General features: G+C 34.2%; 2 protein-coding genes across 2 annotated transcripts in view; both read right to left on the reverse strand.

The window, feature by feature from the left end:
• Positions 1-209: 209 nt before the first annotated feature.
• On the reverse strand, positions 210-14,477 carry LOC120627584 (phospholipase A1-like). Its single transcript, XM_039895593.1, has 8 exons — positions 14,411-14,477; positions 11,940-11,988; positions 10,651-10,760; positions 10,041-10,198; positions 5,826-5,974; positions 4,265-4,491; positions 574-736; positions 210-279 (listed from the first exon to the last, which is right to left on the reverse strand). Exons 1-8 carry the CDS (start codon positions 14,475-14,477, stop codon positions 210-212), a joined length of 993 nt encoding a protein of 330 aa, XP_039751527.1.
• A 3,276-nt stretch (positions 14,478-17,753) lies between these two features.
• The window catches only part of LOC120627343, a 133,877-nt gene continuing 130,913 nt past the window's right edge, over positions 17,754-20,717 (reverse strand). Inside the window, exon 12 of the mRNA XM_039895327.1 lies at positions 17,754-19,830. Within this exon, the coding sequence (XP_039751261.1) occupies positions 19,611-19,830 (220 nt within the window). The 3' untranslated portion in view covers positions 17,754-19,610. The remainder of the gene's footprint in view (positions 19,831-20,717) is intronic.

Consider the following 20,717-nt stretch of genomic DNA (forward strand, 5'->3'; position numbering starts at 1 on the left):
CGAACAAAATGAATTCCTCAAGAAAATTAATCAAACGTGGGACACGTTCAAAAGCAATCTAAGAAACCTACTATACATTTTCATTGGGTTCTAATAATTACAACAGTTTCGAAAAACGTACAGTAAATTACATTTTCTTTATTTAATAATCTTTATTTAATAATTTAATTAGTAAGTATATTACAATAAAATAAAGCTAATTAATTATTTTAAAGTCCATCTGTTTTGAGACCGTAGGGTGATTCTGAATTTGTCACGAAGTAATAATTTCCTGGACGTCTGAAATTAATTAATATTTTCTTTTCTTAAAATTTGTTTCCAAATTTTATAAGCAACAATTTATGCCATCTATACACACTAAATCATTCGATTTTCATATAAGAATAACAGTTTTTCTTCATCTTTACATACTTGCAAAGACTTATCTTAAAATGAATTTTTAAAAGCGGGTTATTTGCAAGAATTTCAATTTATTTAACAGTTAATTGTAATCCCGTTGGCAGTTTAAAATGTTCTTTGTCAAAGTGTATGTAATCATTATTCATAAAAATGTGTAAATTTAAGAAAACATACGCATTTGTGTTGTATTTTCCTAAAAGCAAAGTCTCAGCAACCCTTTCCTCCTTCGAATAGTGTTTCCATACTTTATAGTTCTTCGCATACGATCCAATTATTGTTCCTGGATATTTGATCGCGTCCGCTAATAGCTTCCAACTTCTATTGTGATTACATAAATCTGAAAAATAATTTAAAACTTATTTAAAATTTACTTTTGTTTCTATTTCTGGTCTTGGGCATCATACGTAATTCCCAGTGAGCATTAATTGCTGGGACACATGTCACAATTGGAGGTTTCATGAGAGAATAATTGGTACAATGGTTAGGATGAATAATTCATAACATAAATATTTAATATAATAAGTTATGTATTTTTTGCCACCTGTAACATCATTAATATAATCAACCTTTTACCGGCTTACTAAAAAGCACGGGTCTCCTGTCGGAATGAGAAGAGCAAACGCCAGCCGAATAGGTACGGTTTGGCAGACTTCACAGCTCATAAGTCTTACACAACATTATGGATAATTCTCAGGCACGCAGGATTTCTGACGACGTTTTTTCACTAATATTTAAACATACGTAACTCCGATTTCCGAAAAATATATTCGGAAAATTATGCTGGATTTCTAACAACGTTATTCACCGATCAGTCAGTAACCAGTGGCGTGCATACACGGTATGCACAGGGTATGCAGATGATATAAAATGGAGAAAATCTGCAGCACGATTCATTAAAAACTTAAGGGTAGTTATTACTTATTTTATTTAAACAACTTAATTGCATAATAAAGGAAACACACACAGGAACAGTTACATTAACATAAATTAAATGCAAAAGGCGGCCTTATCACTAAAAGTGATCCCTTCCAGGCTACCTTAACTATTGGAGTAAGGCAATGAGAGACGGGAAATCGCAATTCTATATAAAAAAAAATATCATATACATAAATAATGAAATAAAATAATAAATGTACTTAATATAATATGTATAAATATTTATATAAATCTATATATATATATAATGAAAATGGTCTTCGTTTGAGGCTCAATCACGCCTAAACCACTGATCGTATCGACATGAAACTACCACCATTCGATGCGAAATTTTTCCTAGATGGTTTATGGCTATCTATTTTTTGAATTCCAACATTCCTTCATTTTTTTATTGCTGTTTTACTTGTATGAACATTTATCCCGCTAATAAAAACAAAAGATAAGCATTTTCTCTTGATTCTTTTGTTTTCATGGATTTCAACAGAGTGTATTAAACGGATTATGGTTTTTTACATTCAGCTAAGAATCTACTCACGGTAGTGGAGAACGGCTGGACCAATTGGGCTTTTTTTTTATCTTCAGAATTGTCAGGAGAAAGTTTTGTATGTAAGAAAATTTTAAAAAAGCCCGATAAAAAGTTAAAAATTTCGATGATAATCGAAGAATTCCCATCTATATAGTCACTCACCACGAAATCTCGGGAACCATAAGACTTAGAAACGTGAAACTTGGTAGGAATATTACTTTTGCTATGTAGAGGTCAGCTATGAATAGATTTTAAGAAATTCATTCCCCAAAGGGGATTGCGGGGGCGTTAACAATGAACAATTCCCGTTTTTAAACTATAGCTCCTATAGACTTCAAATTTGGTAGGAATCTTCTGTAAGAGGTGTAGAAATAGGCTATGAACGAATTTTACGATAGCTCACCCCACAGGGGGTTGCGGGGGTGGGTATTAACAATTAATATTTTTAATTTTCCAGCTAAAGCTCCTACAAGCTCCAAATTTTGTAGGAATTTTCTATAAGTGATGTAAAAATGATTTATGAACAAATTTTACGATATCCCACCCCAAAGAAGATTGCGGGGGCGTTAACAATGAAAATTTTCAATTTCCAAGCTATAGCTCCTATAGACTCCAAATTTAGTGAGAGTGTTCTATATGTAATATAAAAATGATCTTCGAACGGATTTTACAATGAATCACCTCCAATAAGGTTCGCGGGGGTGGGTGTTAACAATAAAAAATTTCAATTTCGAAATATAGCTTCTAAAAATTCTAAATATGGTAGGAATCTTTTATTATTCACATAAAGAACATCTCAAAATGGATTTCAATAAAGTCTACTTCCGACAGGAATTGCGGGGGTGGGTGTTAAAATCGAAATTTTTTATTTCTAACCTGTAACTTCTACAGACTCCAAATTTGGTGGGGATCTTCGTGTATGTAGGGATATTCGTGTATTTCCTTACAACAATCGTCTTTTTGGCAGCGGAGAAAAAGTCATTGAGAGGTTTCAAAAACTTAACTTTACATGTAGCTATCCAATCAACGGACTAAGAATTTTACATTTATTTTACTTTTGCAGACTACATAACCGACGAATTCTTTTATTGCGGGATCGCGGAAATGTAACAGATTAAAATGAATGCATTTCCAAGCACATGAGATGTGGAAAAGAAATTTAGTTACTTATTCCAATAGAATTCATAAAAAAACATGCACAATCTATAAAAAATCTATAAAAAATATATATCTATAAAAAATTGATGTCACGGAGAAAATTTTAGTTAACAGAAAATTCGTCGCACTTGAACCTAGACAGATTTCAACTTTACATATGAGACTTGCAATGACTTTAACTTAAACTTTCAATGCTCATTTCAAATTTTTTTCTTCATGTCAATTATTATTAATTTTTGGAAGAAAGGCACGGAAATGTTATAATGATTGCACATTGAAAGTTACAATGAATATTAGTGAGAAAAATCACCTGTATGAAAGATACAGGCTAAATCGATGGAATTTGGAATTTGAGTAAGTCTAAACAATATCGATGCTTACAGTTCTATCCGCGGGGCCTATTTATGTTCATACAAAAATAAAAAAAAAGGAGAATAATAAAAATATGAAAAAATAAAATAAAAATGAAACATAAAATGTAATTTATTTCCTTTTTCAATTCGCCCAGCAAAGCGGGCTGGAAACGGCTAGTATAATATATATGCATAAATACACATACATATACATATAATATTAACATGTTTATAGTGACCAATAGTTCCTCCTTACACGACTTTTAAAAATCACAACGTATTTAGATCGTCGAATGTCATCAGGGAGTTATTGTTGGAGATATAAATAGCCTACCTAAAGTTTTTTATAAATCGTCCTGGAGAATTTCTGTATTTTACATCGTCTGCATACCCTGTACATACCCTGTATGCATGCGATGTCAATAACTATGATACGATGACCGCGTAACTAAAAAATATTGAAATATATTTTCTGGTGGATAGGTACTTAGTTACGTCTCATTATAACTGTTATGTCTTGCTCATTATGCCCCCTTACCTATAAGTGCTCTCATAAGTAAGGGGGTTGACACTTACCTATTCTTTTCTTAAAAGAAAAACCCTAATTAGTACCTAAATAGAGTGTTTTGTGACAGAGTTCGCCCGGGAAGAACTACCTCCTGCTCATTTCTGCTGCCAAACAGCATTGCTTTAGTCTAGTTAGAACAGCGTGTTTGCTAGTGGAATTACAAGCACATGAGGCATAATACCTAAACCTCAGGTTGATGGAGGACGGAGGGCACTTTGTAGGACGTGTTAATTGCGATGTGATGCTCTGTTTCTATGCGATCGTTTTCCAATTATTACTTTAAAAAAAATTAAGGGTTCCAGTAGCGTAAGTTTATCATTTTACCTTCAGGAGAAAATGCTGGGGACGGTTGATTTCCACACCCAGGTTGCCTAACGGGCCCAATAGCCCTGTAATTCGCCCAGAAGTCCACAGTGCCCGACGAAGTCCGTAAGCCATATTTGCTTGGATCTGTGTGAATTACGTCCACATAGAGAGCTGAGGCCGGACTCAGCTTATGACTGGGAGCTTTAGTCTCAAAGCCCACAGCCGCAGGATCAACACCTGTTATCCTTAAAATATAACAGAAACATTTTAAAAGTGACGAAAGAGATTTGAATATTTGTTTTAACCGCTCCGCTATTTTAATTGTCAAAATAGCACGCAAGAATCAATCAATGTAGTTATTCATATGAATGTTTTTAACAGTGTACCCCACCTTTTTTGTTTCTTCTTAGTTTTCCTAATCCTAAGGCAGAGATCGCTACTTAGTGGCTTAAGGATAAGAATAAGGGATATTCTTTTTTTTTTGTTTTTCTAAACTCGATGTGGTTACAAATAAAGAGTATATAAATAAAGAGTAAATAAATGAATGGCTGGAATCAAATCATCATCATACCATATACATTTACATAAAATCAATCCATATGCCTTTTCCAGTAAATTATAATTATTTAGCTTTTCCCGAGATCCAGGGTTCGATACACGATGGGGGCGTTTTAGGAATTTATAATATCTGATTTTTTCTTGTTCAGTCTGGTGGGATGCTTTGGCCGTGGCTGCTTGCCTTGTTACACCAAGCCTACCGCCCAAGACGTGCGGCCAAGTTCTGGTAATATGTCGCGTATAAACTATATCGCGTATACGCGAATAATATTGTGAGATGGTGATAACAAAAAAAAAAAAAAAAACACCCGGCTAAGTTTGTTGTGGGCTTCTTCTTAGACCGGGACGCGTTTGGAACCCTCGTAGCTTTAGTTTTAAGTTTACTAATGTGGTTATCGCCATCATCTCACTACCGTGTAATTCTTATGTACGCATCAAAAGTGCCACCTGTGGGCCTTGAATAAACATATTTTTGACTTTGACTTTGACTTTGACTTTATGGGTTTACTTTAACTGCCGTACCCCTAACGGGTTACCCTTTACTACTATGGACTGCATCATCGCAAGATGGTGTTGCATTTTAAGATAAACTTGTAGAGATGAAAAAATGTGCTCTAGTAACAGTCCAAATTTAACTTGATATTTTTATTTGTAGAAAGTACGTTTAGCGGAAGGTCCTACAAATCGTAACATAAATTAAACTTTCATAAATCCGTACTAATATTATCAATGCGAAAGTGTGTATGTTCGTTGGTATGCTACCACTAACCACTGGCCTGAGATCAAGATAAAATTTGGTACATATATAATTCGAGATAGACATTTGAGGAGATTTAATGAAATTAGACTATGTTTCATATGCACGGCTTTATACTTAAACCGATCTTAGCTTAGTAATGCATAGCGTGAATCCTGCAGACGGACATCAAAAACTTTTATCCCAGATTCCCGCGAATTATTAAAAACCAAAAAAAACAACATCGCTGGCAACATCTAGATAAATATAAAAATGTTAATTTACCATGGTAGCTGTATCCCCCTCTGTCGTAATTTAAAGCCAGCTATGCCCCAAATCTGAGCTCCGAGTGAATGGCCGATGAGATGTGTTTTACTAATATCGAGTCCAGCATCCGAGAGAAGAGAGAATGTGTCCACTAGTCTAGCACCAAGCTAAAACAAATATCAATATATTAATAAATGGGTAGTGAGGATTTGTATTATTATTCATTTGAGACTACCCCTAAATGTGTGTTTGCTTCTTTTTTTTTAATATTTGATTTTTTTTTTGTTATTTTTCGACTTTTTTATAATGATTAACTTACTTTTGCTTAAAATATTATAAAATTTAGAAATACGGGAAAAGGCCTCCCTCTTTTTTTCCAGGAAATCTTTTTTGTGGCTAGGCGTGTCCAAAGTACCCCAAGGCCATCAAAATCTTCCATATCCATACGCCAGCGGGTTCGCGAGTAGTATACTTTATTTTAAATTAAATTTGGTAATTGCCGAAAGGTATTTTTTTGTTACGAAGTCTGTGTCAAAAATGGCTTCGTTACAAAACTTGTAACTTTTGTGTATTACAAAATAACTTAAACCAACAATAAATATATAATAATAATTTAAAGCCTCGAAAAAGTTTCCTTGCAGAGATTTGCAGTACCTAGTTATTATTTATTTATCATTGTTGTAATTGAAACCGATGTAGGTTTCTTCGTTGTTATAACGCAAGGTCTTAGTAAGACAAACATCTAGTAATAATAAAATGAAAAATGTATGAAAATGAATGAAGTGATTTAATATAAAGAATAAGTAGAAATAAATTACAAACCTTTTTTGTCATAAATAAACTGGCGGCTGCTAAATCCTGCAGACAGCCTATAAAATATTCACCTCTAAATAAAATTGTGCGCAGTCCTAATTTCAATAAAGTAATGAAAAATCCATAAAATCCACGATTTCTGGCGTCAGCTAGTCAGCCGTTAACTAATTGGCTACGTTCAAAATCCAAACATTTTTTATTCTGTAATTAAGCTTTTGTTAACGCGATAGGATGAACACATTTTGGTATTTATGTCTATAAACAAAGGAAATATAAACAAAATTGCGAAAGGTTTAATTAGTTTCAGCGGTGATAGCGGAATAGAAGCGGTGCTAGCCCAGAGGATAGGACTCGACTTCACTTTCGGGGGGCCGAGTTCGAATTCTCTTACTTTTCTAAGTTATGTGCGTTTTAAGTACTTAATATATCACTTGCTTGAAAGGTGAAAATCGTGAGGAAACCTGTATGCCTGAAAGTTCTCCATATCGTTCCCAAAGGTGTGTGAAGTCCACGAATCCGCACTAGACCAGTATGGTGGACTACGGCCTTAACCCCTTCTTTGTGGGAGGAGACCCGTGCCCTAGTAGGCCGGTTATATGTTGATATGATGATGACTACTTAATTAGTTTCATCAGTCCCTGTGCGGTATGTCTATAATCAAATAATGCAAGTTTAATTTAACCCTCTTCCCGAATCCCGGTTGTCAATTGAGCTGCAATTTCCTGCTGCACGCAAATCGGACGACAATGTAATTTATTTATTATTATGATTAACTGGTTCATTGGTCTAGTTTTTTAGTTTGTTCGACTGCAGATCGCGAGGTCCTGGCTCCGATACCCAAGTCAGAGAATAGTATTGAGTTTTTTTAACAAGAAATTTATGATACCAGGGTTGGGGAAATTGGCGGTGATTCCCCCCGAGCCTCGGAGAACACTTAAACTGGTTGGACCTTGGCCTGATTTCTTTCTGGTCGTGTCGGTGCTGCCATTCCATCAGACTATGAGAGTAAGAGAATAAAGACTGGTGTCTATGTTTGCGCACACTCGTGTTCACTTTGATTTCTCCCGCGCAGTTGGTGAATATCTCTGGAGATTGACCACCATGGCCGAAATCAGTCAAGGAAATTATTATTGTTATGAAATGGAGCCGGAAGATGGCTATAGGAACTGAAATAAAACGACGCAACCCAATCTCATTTGGATTTTTTGGGTTTTCCAAGGAGTCTGGAGATTTGGTTAGTCATGTACCTACTATATAAATAAATATACTACGACATTACACACATCGCCATCTATCCCCAAGTAAGTAATGGGTACTATGATAACTGATGAATAGTTTATGAATAATATATATAAATACTTACAATAAAGACTCAGTCACTGTAAAACATTCATGTTCATCACACGTTTTCCAGTTGTGGGAGTCGAGCCCACGGTCTTGGAATCAGAAAGCAGGGTCACTGCCCACTGCGTCAATCGGCCGTTGAAAATAAATAATAAATAAGAAAGCTTTTCTCGATCCTTATTTTTAAGTCACTGCACCAAGAATGAGAGTAATGTTATTCTGGTAATAGTATCACGGAGACTCATTAATTTAAAATCGTTGCGGTAACCAGTGATGCAATATAAATGTTTATGTTTGACACACATAGGTACCTTATTAGGTACCTTTCGCAATAAAATTTCCATGACAAGGCTAGATATCCATTCTTTGGATTTCCCAGTGTTACATATTGACACTGAATCATTTGAGAGTGCTAGTGAAAGGTGTTACGAAATCGGGATAGTCTAAGATAATTATTTTATAAGGTAAACTTTACTACATGGGCCTTTGGGTCTCATAAGAAGGCTCAGAATCACACAGCGGGCGATGGAAACAGCTATGTTAGGAGTATCTCTACGTGATCAAATCAGAAATGAGGAGATCCGTAGAAGAACTAGAGTTACCGACATAGCTCAACGAGTCGCGAAGCTGAAGTAGCAATGGGCGGGGCACATAGCTCGGAGATCCCATTACAGTGGCAGTCCTTAGCGTTGATCGACCCCCAACCAAGTGGACCGACAAAATCAAACGAGTCGCGGGGAGCCGCTGGATACAAGCAGCCCAGAATCGTGGAGTTTGAAACGCCCTAAAAAAACCTATGTCCAGCAGTGGACATCAGTCGGTTGATTTGATGATGATGATGTTGAACATGTTACATACAAGATAAAAAAACAAGTTTCTATCACTATCTTCACCATTTAAAGTTGGAGCAATATATAAAAGCCATTTTATACCTATGTATGAATTGAGAAAAATTTGTCCCGAGTTCAAAGATATGACACTCGTATGATGATAAAATATATAGATAATGATATGAAAATATGATGGTTGAAATATGTATTTAGAAATATGAAAAACTATATATGTACTGAATAAATATTACACAAAACTCCCAAAAATTTACGTTAATTTTATTTGTAATTTTGTAACTATCTTTTTTTTTAACAGACGTGGTAAACTGTTCCGCCAGTTGAAGTACAGTTTACCACGTCCGCCGCCACTGTATACCGATGAAGTATATACACAATTTTATAGCCTAAGGCAGATTTTTTATTGGTCGATAACATTATATGAGACAGCATGCGGGCACTACCAGCAGGTGGACTAGTGTTTGACGGTCGATATAGGTACATGCGGGGTAAAGATCAATAAATTCACCTGTCGATACTTCAAACTAGTGGTTTACCCTTAACTGAGACCTTGTAATATGAAAACCTATTGCCTTTTAAGTGTAGGTACCTACCTATTGCCATATATCGACTGATTATAATACATGGTGACTTTTTTCATCGTACAACAGAGACCCAGTTAATTCGTCTAATGTCTACACTAGTAAAAAAGATGAACAAAAAATTTTTTAAAAAGATAATTAAAATAATAGCATTCAATATTTGTATTATATTTGGTATTTAGAACATACAACAGGATAAAACCGAAAGTATCCAAAATAATACAAATGATATAAAATGTACAGCTTTCTAGCTTTTTAGACCGAGAGCAAGAGTGAGAAGCCGTTTGGAAAAAGTAAGAGACTGTGGCAAAAATACCTGTGGCGAAATAGGTGTATATAATTGTCTCCCAAATGAGGGCTTGCTGGGATACAGGTTAGGACGACAATGGAAATGCATCTAACCTTATCTACTAGCTTAAAGATCAGGGAATTTCAGAGCTGTGGAGAAAATAATTTAATTAAATTTACCTACTGAAAAAAACAAAAAAACACAGGTTATTTTACCTTAATATGTTGGTCTTTTTACTTAGGAGGGTCTTCTCTACATCTGATAAATTTGCCAAGTCTTCGCTTCATAACTCACCCACAGGCAGCTTTGTAACTAGGAACGGTGCATAAAACAACATTTTCAATATAACATTGTTTACCTGTCTGGCATTTGGAGCCGCCCAATTCACATATGAAGTTGCGAGGCCCGGAGTTGGTGAAGACGCTAAATACTCCCAATTGAGTAACGCCACGTTGCTTTCTTCTTGTTCAAGGTACGCTGTTATAATTCCCGTCACAGCAGGACCAGTTGGAAAACCTGGAAACAAATGGATTATCTAAAGGATTGGCTAAAGCTCAATGTCATGTGTGGCTTAATATTTCTTACTCGTTTGTTTCAATGTTTTCTTCTTTTTGTACTATATTGTTTAACTCAATATAAAAGACTTGTAAATTTAATTAAATGGTGCCGGCAGCGTCTCGCGCGTGACAGCCCTAAACATACTCTTAGTACCAGTTACGTTTTGTATATTTTTGCTCAGTATTTTTCAATATCAAATCAAGTTAAGAATTTTTCGGTTTGTTACAGGTATAATACGGACATCATTTGACTCGAACTATCATAGTTACTTCTTCAAGCTCATCAATGAATCTCCATTATTATATCAAAAACCATCCTTGCAAAGTGTAAGTATTAATTAGTAGTAATATACAAATAAGCAAAGTGAAAGCACTTTGTTTAATGTAGGTACTTTATTATAAATTGCATACCTGTGAATCCGTGACAGAATATCACCGTGGTGCGATTACGATTATACCATGATGTGTGTAACATTTTATCGGCCTCATTTAACGGCAGCTCGGTATATTTTTCAAATGAACTGAAAAAATAATTACTGTAAGTACATCTTCAGCTTCAGACCTTGTGCCCAATACTGGGTACAGGCGTAGAAAAAGTTTTTTTTTTTATTTTACTTCAAATTACCCAATGCGAGTTACCCATTCCAGTACCATTAAATCCCAATGTCCATCGGTCCAACGTCCATAGTTAGTTTAGTTTAGCTCAATTATTTCCTTACTTGGACTCGATACTACTTATAACTTTACTTTAACGCAATTAAGACCGGTATCTACAAATGGTTTTTACGACCTCCCAGGTGCAGTGATGAGCACACTTATGAGAAGAGGTCAAGGTTCTGTTTCCGCACGGCAAGGATAATTAGGAATTTATATTTTCTGAATTATCTCTGATCTGATCTGCTTAAGTCGTTGTAGCTAGTTTTCGGTCGTGGCACGTTACTGACAAATAAGTGTCGCCAAGCGATTTAGCGTTCCTGTACGATGTCGGTTAGGGGAATAATACAACTGCCGGTAGGGGTTTATTACAACTGCATCGATTATATTCCTAAAAGGTTAGCCAGCTACTATCTTAGACTGCATCAACTTACTGCATAGTGAGATTGCATGCGAGGGAGAACTTGTGGTGTAGTAAAAAAAATCGTTAAGAATAGCTGACAGGACACTCTTGTAAGTATCAGTAGTCGAGATTGTATCTTCTGTGGCTAATGACGAGGTTCTTTGCTACTAGTTGCTAGTTTGCCATTTTGGTAATAATTGTTTTCTAATTATTATCAATATTTTTTTAATATAATATGAATGAAAATATATTAATAATATGAAATGAAAGTTTTTTCTTGGAATGTGAGAAGTATTTCTAAGTAAACATTAATTAAAAAATTCTTGAGCCCATCTCAGAATTATTTTGACATTTATAATTAAGAATTTTCTGTAAAATAAATTATCCCTAAGAACAATGAATAGTTATCAGAACGTCTGTCGGACATTAATTTAATATGTTAGCTGTCAGCAATAATATAACTTGAGATTTTAAACTTTCTTCTTTCAGGTAATAATCATCACATACAATGGCATAAAAAGTTTACTTAAAATTTCACAAGATTGTCACAATGTGTATTGTTGCATTGGCAGCAGCACAAAATGTTCGTGTACCTAATTAGAGTTCCGGCTAGGACGCTTTTCATAATCTTAGAGATACTCACGCATGATAAAATCTTAGTTTCACTTCACGATCGTAACCCGTGGATATAGCTGAAAAAGTTACAAAATAGTGAGTACACTTAGTTCACATAAAATAATGAGAAAACTTTTCATTATCAACCGATTACCGGCCATTTTAAAGGCACGTCTCCCGTCAGAATGAGAAGAGTTCAGGCCGTAGTCCACCACGCTGGCCAAGTGCGGATTCGAATCTCTCAGGTATGTAGGTTACTTCAATATGTTTATCTTCACCGTTAAAGCAAGTGATATTTATAACTGCTTTGAACGCACATAACTCCGAAAAGTTAGAGGTACGTTAAGGGCTTCGTCAGCCGTGCATTGAATTCCTAGCCTAACCGCTAGGCACCGCTCAACTCATGCACATGACAAATGAGACAAATGGTTTAATTTTCAAGACGAAAAGTGGCCGTTCAAATTCTCTGGTACGTCTTGGCCATATTAATCTTATTTTTGATTTAGTGTTGTCTAATAAGTTTATCAGCAGTTGTCGGTACAGACGTTCTCTGATATGAAAAGTAAAGTAGCTAATAAAGAGAACGAATTTTTTTAAAGATCTCCTATTGTCCTATTCACGAAGAATGTATCTGTATATCTATAATGTTCCTAGTTCCGGCTGTATCAGAGGATAACAAAACTCCGTACAACTCTGTTCTAATGCGGGTTGGCCATCTTTTACTCTAAGATAACTACAGATTATAATTGTCATGCGTCAGTAATAATAATCGGAAATAACAACGCGCGCCGAGGCATGGTTCCGTCCACATAATTAAAGTACTTGGTAGGTACGTCGATATAAAAGATAGATTATCCTACATATTTACTTCAGTACTTCTATAGATATGCTAACCACCTTTCGGGTGGTATAACAATGGACATACGCTTAATATTTCATAGATATCGAAAACACTGACACAGGTCCTGTTTTCATTTGAAATGATGAAAAAAGGCAACTCCCTATTAGAAATATTTTTAATGCAAACAATTCGGATACAAAAATGCGCAATGTCGATACAATTTCGTATTTGTTGATTTTATCTACACGAACTGGGATGCAAGATAACCTAGTTACCTAAAATACTACAATGTGAAAAACCAGCGGCAACGAGGTTGAGCGCTGGCAGAATATATCACTAATTGAAATTTAATTACAATTTCATTCAGCCTCTATGTATATTACATACGTACCTGTATTCTAATAAAACTAATTGGTTTACGAGTATAAACTAAATCTATTTAGTAGCTCTGACGAATCTATATAATCTCTGCAGTAAGAAGCTTTTATTTGTAGAGACCGTGGAAATCATGAAAGATAACGAGTAGCTAAATAATTTAAATGTAAGTTGATTTAATGTTATAATATGGTTCACAACAGCGTATCAATCCTTAATTTTGTACAAAAAATACAGTGATAAGTTGGACATTTTATACCAACACCTTTAATAAATAATAATTATTACAATCACCCTATAAAGAGTGTGAGAAACGCGAAGCTGTTGCGCGGGCGGGCGGCATTTAGCAGTTCCCCATGTAAATCTACATCGATAACTGCAATGTGCCGCCGAAAATATTACTTAGATTCGAATATTTAATTCGATAAGTTGAGAGAGTAGTTGTACAATTGCATTAAAGTTTAAAAAACTCTCTCCATAATTAAAAAAAAATATTTGAATATTGCCGTGCGACATAATAAATAGATCGCATAGATTAAAGGGCTGCATTTGTGACACTAAAAATGACAGCATGTATAACCGAGAATACCGGAAGACGGTATAGCAGTTTCTGGCTTACTGCAAATAAATTATTGCCAAATAAAAACAAGTTTGTATAAAAGCAAAAAGAGGATATTGCGTTCCGAAGAGAAATTTTGATAAAAGAAGAATGTCACCCGGCAAGTAAGCAATCAATTCGAGGTTTCACGTTTGTGCTCGTAATTTAGTTAATTAATATCATGGGCCGAAAGAATAATTTTATTTTTATATAGAACTGTAAAAAATTTGATATTTTAATAGCGAGTAGGTAAACTATCTATCATAATATCAATCAAAATGAATTAACGTAAGTGCCTCTTGCAAGGGCTTGCAAAAAGTTGGACCGATTTGAGTATTTTTTTGAATTAAAAAAAGAAAATTACCGTATAAATATATTTTTGCCAACTAATTATTACCTATTCATTTGATGGCCGGTAACGAACTCATCGAGTCATCTAGTTATATGTGTAAAGGTTATCTTCTATATTTCAGTGTAATTAATTTCTAAATAAATAATAAAAAAATAACAATACTATAAAAAGTTAAACAGGGACTTTGGATTCACTACAAGACTTGCATAATTGTCCGTAAAATAAATAAGTAGCACGGAAACCAAATAAAGAAAATATTTTTTTAAACTTTAATGGCGTTATTATGAGACGAATACGCTAATAGGCATATAAAAATAATTTAGAAGGACTCACCAATTAGGAGTAAAAAATAAAAACCAACAGCACTTGCGTTCATTTTGAGTTTATTGTAACAAATCATCCTTTTGTTTGGCTTCTTATGTTTATATAGGGGCTAGTATCAGCGTCCTTATGTCGAAACTATACGTCCCCTTGACATTACGTCGGTGATTAACCGTATTTGGTTAGTTTATACCTTCGACTGTATTCCAAATAATAATAAAAAAATGTGTACTCAACCCAAAGATAGGTAAAGGTGAATGTTAGATTGCAAATTAGTAATGTTTGAAAAGAACGACTGGCGAGTTTCTTGCCGGTTTTTTTTTTGGTACGGCCTGCCTTACGAAACGGTGGTAGAGTCACTACAAACAAACAGACTTGACTTTGTATTTTGATGCAAAAGAAACTAGAATTCTTGAGTTACGTGCGGTTTTACTATAGATTCATTAATAATCTTGTCTCATAGAATCATAAAAGTCAACCCATTAGTCTTATGTACCAAATAAACAAACACTATGAATATTTAATGTCTTATGTAACAATTCTATTTAAAGACAAACTATATAGTTGCGGCCGGCATTTTCACCCACTGTAACTACGTATGCTAATGTTATAAAGTTTTTCTCAAAAATAACCTTTTTATAACATAATCTAGTACCTACTTAATTTTAACACGAAAATAATTCTAAGAACGGACTAGCAGGTCTATCGATGATATCTACACAAACAAAAATACAACCCCTTCTCCTTTGTTATTTATTCGATTTAGTTTGTAGTAAATGCTTCGTTTCGTTTAAGTAAATGCGTCTCGAACTAGAAGTTTGATTCAGTGGTCTAGCCATTAAATATTTTGTTCCGGTTAAGAACAACTATGCCCCCTGGTACATTTGGTAATAGGAATATGTGATGAAAATAATAAAAATTACATGCAAGTGTCATTCCTAGTCTACCAAGAATAATTAAAAATTACTAAGTTTACTAAGAAAAAAATATTTAAGCACAAAGTCATTGTTCTAAGTGGAATTCTGTCGAGAAAATAGCTTGAGATATTATTGTTTCCTGACAAAGCCTGTGAATATCGTTGAGTGATGCTGTTAAGACGTATTTGCTTCAGGCTGCAGGCTCTATTTACATTTGAACTTCCAATCAACACGAAGCTCTTGGTAGGTATCTACTTCAGCGAATGTACCACAGTGACTTCCTACGCCTGTAATCCCTAGTTCGATACTATTAGCAAAGATAAGAGCAAAAAGTGACCTAATAAACGATCTAAGTATTTGTTTGGAAATAATTAATTAAAAGTACTTTAATAAACCGTAAGAGAAATACCTAAGACGTTTTCCATCTGATCTATGCTTCTTATTAAAGTGAACCTATTGAGCTACGCAAAGTTCGACTACAGGCGTTATTAATTCCACCTACCTACTATAATTTTGTATGTAACAATTTGTTTTTAACCGTGTTTTACGATTAAATTAAATATATCTATATAGACACATACATTTTCGACAGTGACAATGACAAAGAGCCAGTATATTATTATCATGAGTTTTATCTTTATTTCGCTGAAGGTTTGCGAATTTCGTTTACATAAATTTACTAATCGTGATTTCGTAAACCTGTTCGACCTGAAAACCTAATTTTTTTTACTTATTTTCATTTCGTTTATTTTAGTTGGTTAATCGCTGTCTTTTTAAAATTAAACTACTTGGAATGCAAATTTTAATACTGGCTCCATTCCATTGTTCTGGCTTGTATTGGGTTTAAGTTTAGGGTTAAGTACCTAGCTACCTAAGTTAAAACAGGGAAATGTTGCCGGCACTAGGTAAAAGTTATAACAGTAGAGTAACATATTGAATCAATGTAACAGTACAGTGAGCTTACCAAATTCCAAAAGACATTTCATTGTCCTGGCTTCTATATTTTTTTAGTTTTTTTTTTACTTAAACCAGTTCAGGGAAGTCAGCGTAAGTGAGAGAGTAGGAAGCAATCTGTTATAATAGTACAGAGTAACATATTTATTTAATGTCAACAGTCGATATCTATTCAAAATTTTAAACACGTGAGATATTTTTTTGTTTTTACAATGTCATTAATCCACCCTAATGGGGTAAAAGGGATTATGGAAAATAACATCGGTTCTACGTTTTTAAGATTAAAGAATTGAAAAGAGAGATATATAGTTTAAAGTAAAATACCTAGTTTGTAAGAGAAACTATAACATCATAAATAATACGCGGACGAGATCACGGGTAACCGCTGGATACATTTATGTCCTAGATCAGGAGATCTAACTGGGAGCACAGGACACAGTAGTTACACCAATTAGCTCTAATTGTATGAACAATGCCAACAGGCCTTTGTTCTTCGGATGCCGCAATGATAATAATTTACTATGCCATCTTGTATGCCATCAATGCTCAAATCTACGCCTACAATATAACGCATCTAATTGACCGATATTTGCGACTATTTCGTTGTTATATTCTCTCCACGCCCCATAGATTACGTTCTTGTTATTATACCTACTATTATTTTATTTCGAACATTATACAGAAAAATATACCTTTCCGTGAGAAAGGCATCAGCGTAAGTTGTAAAGTGAGGAAGCAACGAAAAGAAAATTAATGGGGGCGTAGTGGAATCCCCATATCTGCACCAAACAAGAGTGACGTTACTCCATTTTTTATACATTGAAATGCATGCCGCTCAGTTGGGGGAAACGGAGTGGTCGTGTGCGGCACACACTGAGAACTCTGTGTGTTTCTGGATGAAACTGCGTACTGACTGAGCTTCCTCAGGTTTTAATCAACTGCGGCCTGGCCGTTGCCGAATCCTTCAGAGGCGCGCTTGGGCGATGAACTTATTGACGTCACATCTTACATTCTACATGCTATTGTATAAACCAGATTTAAAAGTAGAAAACTTAAGACGGCATTTTATTTAACGAAAATTAATAATTTATTTAAGTAGTTACTAGTACTGAGATAAGGTTATATTTATTAGTAGATTCCAATCTTTTATTTAGCAAAGGTAGGTACAGTTAAGTGAATATAATAATACATAACCGTTTCCTTATTATCTTATCGATAATGGTGTACAAATATTTAACTGTAATACATTTAGATTATTTAAAAAATAATATTGTAATAGTTCCCAGATATCTGTACCTACTGCTGAAATACCTAATAACTATTGAGGTACGAGTATAAGTTATTTAAGCTGTAGGGGGAAAACTATTAATCATTTTAATTTTTAAACATTATTATTACAGTTTCCTTGTCTATTCACCATGCTTAATCAAAGTCATAAACAGAATAGAGAAACTTAAGAAAAAAGGCTAGAAATAAAAAACGAATTATTTTCACATACTTTATTTTATGTATTAATAGATATTCTTCTAATCATGTATTTATTTTCGCTTACAATTCTTAATTTGGAATGGTATTATTCATATTATTTAGCTTAAAAATAAATAATAATAAATCACCTGAATGGGCGCATGCAAACATCAGGTTCACATAGAAACGTAATAATTAAGGAACATGACAAAGAGTTAAGATGAATGAGACTCTTTGGTTTGAACAGTGTTGTTTAAATTAGAACAGTAAACCTACTAATAGATTTAAATGATACGACCATAACATATAACTCAAGATAACTTAAATAGGAAAGCATTGATCAATATAAAAAAAGCGTCAAATTATTTTGTTCTAACGCTGACATAATTTCTCTTAAAACTACGTTAATTTTTTTCTCATTGTTATTTGTACACAATAATAAAAACAACAACCATTATAATCATTAAGTTACAAATATAATAAAACAATACGAAGTAACTTACAAAACTTAATCTAAGCAGATGCCGGTACTACAACTGACAATAAAATTTAATAAAGGCATCTAAAATATTGCAGATTCAAGCTATCCGAAACATTTATCGCACCAATAGAATAGAATATAATATAAAAAATTTAACATAAAGGATAACATACAAGATCTAGAAACAAGACGGGAAAAAAACGTCGGTATAAAAGAAAGAATAAATAAATAGTTAAGATTAAAATAGTCCTAGTGTATAAGATCTAAGAAATAGTTGATAAATATACCTATATCTATTGGCGCAACACACAGGTACATACATATGTTTTTCAACAAAACTCTGCCGATCGATAAAATATAGTCTGAGGCCAGATTTTGAGAAAAGCAGATAGATAAAGTATTATAAATGAGTCTAGACTTTATACTCGCATATCATTTCACATTTCCATGCACTTACAAATTTAGCGCTACTACTAAGTGATCAGAAGCGGAAATAACCTATGAGATAAACTCAATAATTAATATCTATTTTATATTATTATCTATAATAATAATCGGTTGAAGTAATATAATATCATTGGTGAATAAAACATATTCATATCACCACATAATTACAATATTTGAGAAAGTTTATAAACGTGTACATATATTAAAACTACATAAAATAATATAGGTAAAATCCGTTTTATAAATAGTTATGCTTACCTATCTTTCGATACAGTGAGAATTCAAAGAAGCTCATGCAGAGCATATTATTTAAATCTAAAAATCAATTAACAGGTTTGATACCTACTCATACATTTGCGCCTAAGCAGCTAAAAAGAGTTTGTCCACTGAACGCGGTAAAAACGAGCGCTTGTGAAATAATGTACCACAAACATCTATCATAATATTTCATTTAATTCTCGTTTACATACCCGCGTTTCAAGATACTTAGAAAGGTATATTCTATGTAACACTGCGTATTGAATACAAGGCAGACGAATATTATGTTTATTTTCGTATTCTACATTAATTTGACAAAAAAAAATATCAACAAGGTACAAATAATATTTCGCACTACATAGTTTTCAATTCCAAAAAATCCTTATCTTTAGTGGAAACTGATCGAACCCGCTTTTAAAACGCTTGCGGTAATACTATCCTCATCTGAGCATAGTCACAAAGTCCAGCATCTTGCGTGCGACACGCTGTCTGGACAAACTCTAAAAGTACAAAAACGATCCGGTTGGGTCCCATAGTTCCAATAAAACAATAAATCACTCTTGTCCATGCAAATGAAGAAAGTCCGGCAAGAATATCATATCGGTTATCTATCATCGAGTCCCAATGACGCGGTCAATGCGTGGTCTTCACGCACAAGACTAGGTATTCTTATAAATAAGCACTCATTTCAATACTGACGGTCGTCGTAAATGTATATCGCCTCCCCTGCGGATTCCTTAAGGGGAGGCGGGGGCGGTGGGAAGTCGAGGTCTCCAGGCCTGAAGAGCTTGGAGGCGTTGGGTGCGGGGGAGGCCGGAGCGGGGGAGCCACTGCCTGGCGACCCGCCTCCTCTCCTTTTCACTCCGCTGGGGGATGCGGCTGCGCGGAACGAAGATCTTCGTGCTAGCCTAGGGGCATAAGTAATATATTCGTATCGTTTTAATTTGACATTAAATAGTAAAAAAAAAAAAATATTTATTAAGAACATCAAAGCGAAGTGCAGATTATGGAATTGAGTTCAAATTGTTTTAAGATTCTGAAGGCAGTTTTAGATCTGCTAATCATCAATAGCCTGTAACAGTCCACTGCAACAGAAACATTACCAACACTCATCACAAATAAAAAATACCGGACAACATTTTTAGAAGTCTGCACTAAAATAGCACAATATACAATAAATAATAATTAGACAGAAATAAGTTATTGTTGGAATATTGTGGATCAGTAATATAGATCTAGAGTATTATATTTATTATAAGAATATTTATATTTACTTAGATAACATTAATTGATGTATAATATGCTAACAATAAAGGTATTTACTAAAGCACATTAATTAAAATTTATAATTATTTATTTCAAATTAAAATTAATAAACAAAGAAAACTGCGCTGCTTAACAAGGTCTCTGACTTGTGTTAGAGGATACTCCAAAGTGGCAGGAATTTAAAAAAAACAAAAAAAAACCATCCACTGCAGCACTAAAGGCCTTTCCCAATAGGAGGGTTTGCCCATCATCACCACGCGGGTTGGTGAATAGTACATAGAAGTAGTAGCACAGAGGACGCTGCTACCCGTTTTCCGTTATAAATCCCTGAGTAGCCTCGTAAGACACCCGCGGGAAGAGGTGATAACTGGACTCTGATCTGCCGTCACTACGTGGCGTCTGACAATGCATATGTTTAAAAAATATGTCAGAACATTTAATAATTAAGTCGGTTACTTAATTTCTTGATTACAGGTATGCACCAAAGTATCTACGCTAATTTTGGTACAATATAAGTTATTTTACAACT

Source organism: Pararge aegeria, chromosome 11, assembly GCF_905163445.1.
Source record: "Pararge aegeria chromosome 11, ilParAegt1.1, whole genome shotgun sequence".
Taxonomy (NCBI): domain Eukaryota; kingdom Metazoa; phylum Arthropoda; class Insecta; order Lepidoptera; family Nymphalidae; genus Pararge; species Pararge aegeria.

Bases quoted from the DNA above. Each gene is read 5' to 3' on its own strand.
- LOC120627584 (XM_039895593.1), bottom strand. From the start codon at position 14,477: ATGATTTGTTACAATAAACTCAAAATGAACGCAAGTGCTGTTGGTTTT. The intron at 10,761-11,939 runs GTGAGTATCTCT...TTATTTTTTCAG, and splicing joins AAACTAAGATTTTATCATGC to TTCATTTGAAAAATATACCG. The intron at 5,975-10,040 runs GTAAACAATGTT...TATTTGTTTTAG, and splicing joins CGGCTCCAAATGCCAGACAG to CTTGGTGCTAGACTAGTGGA.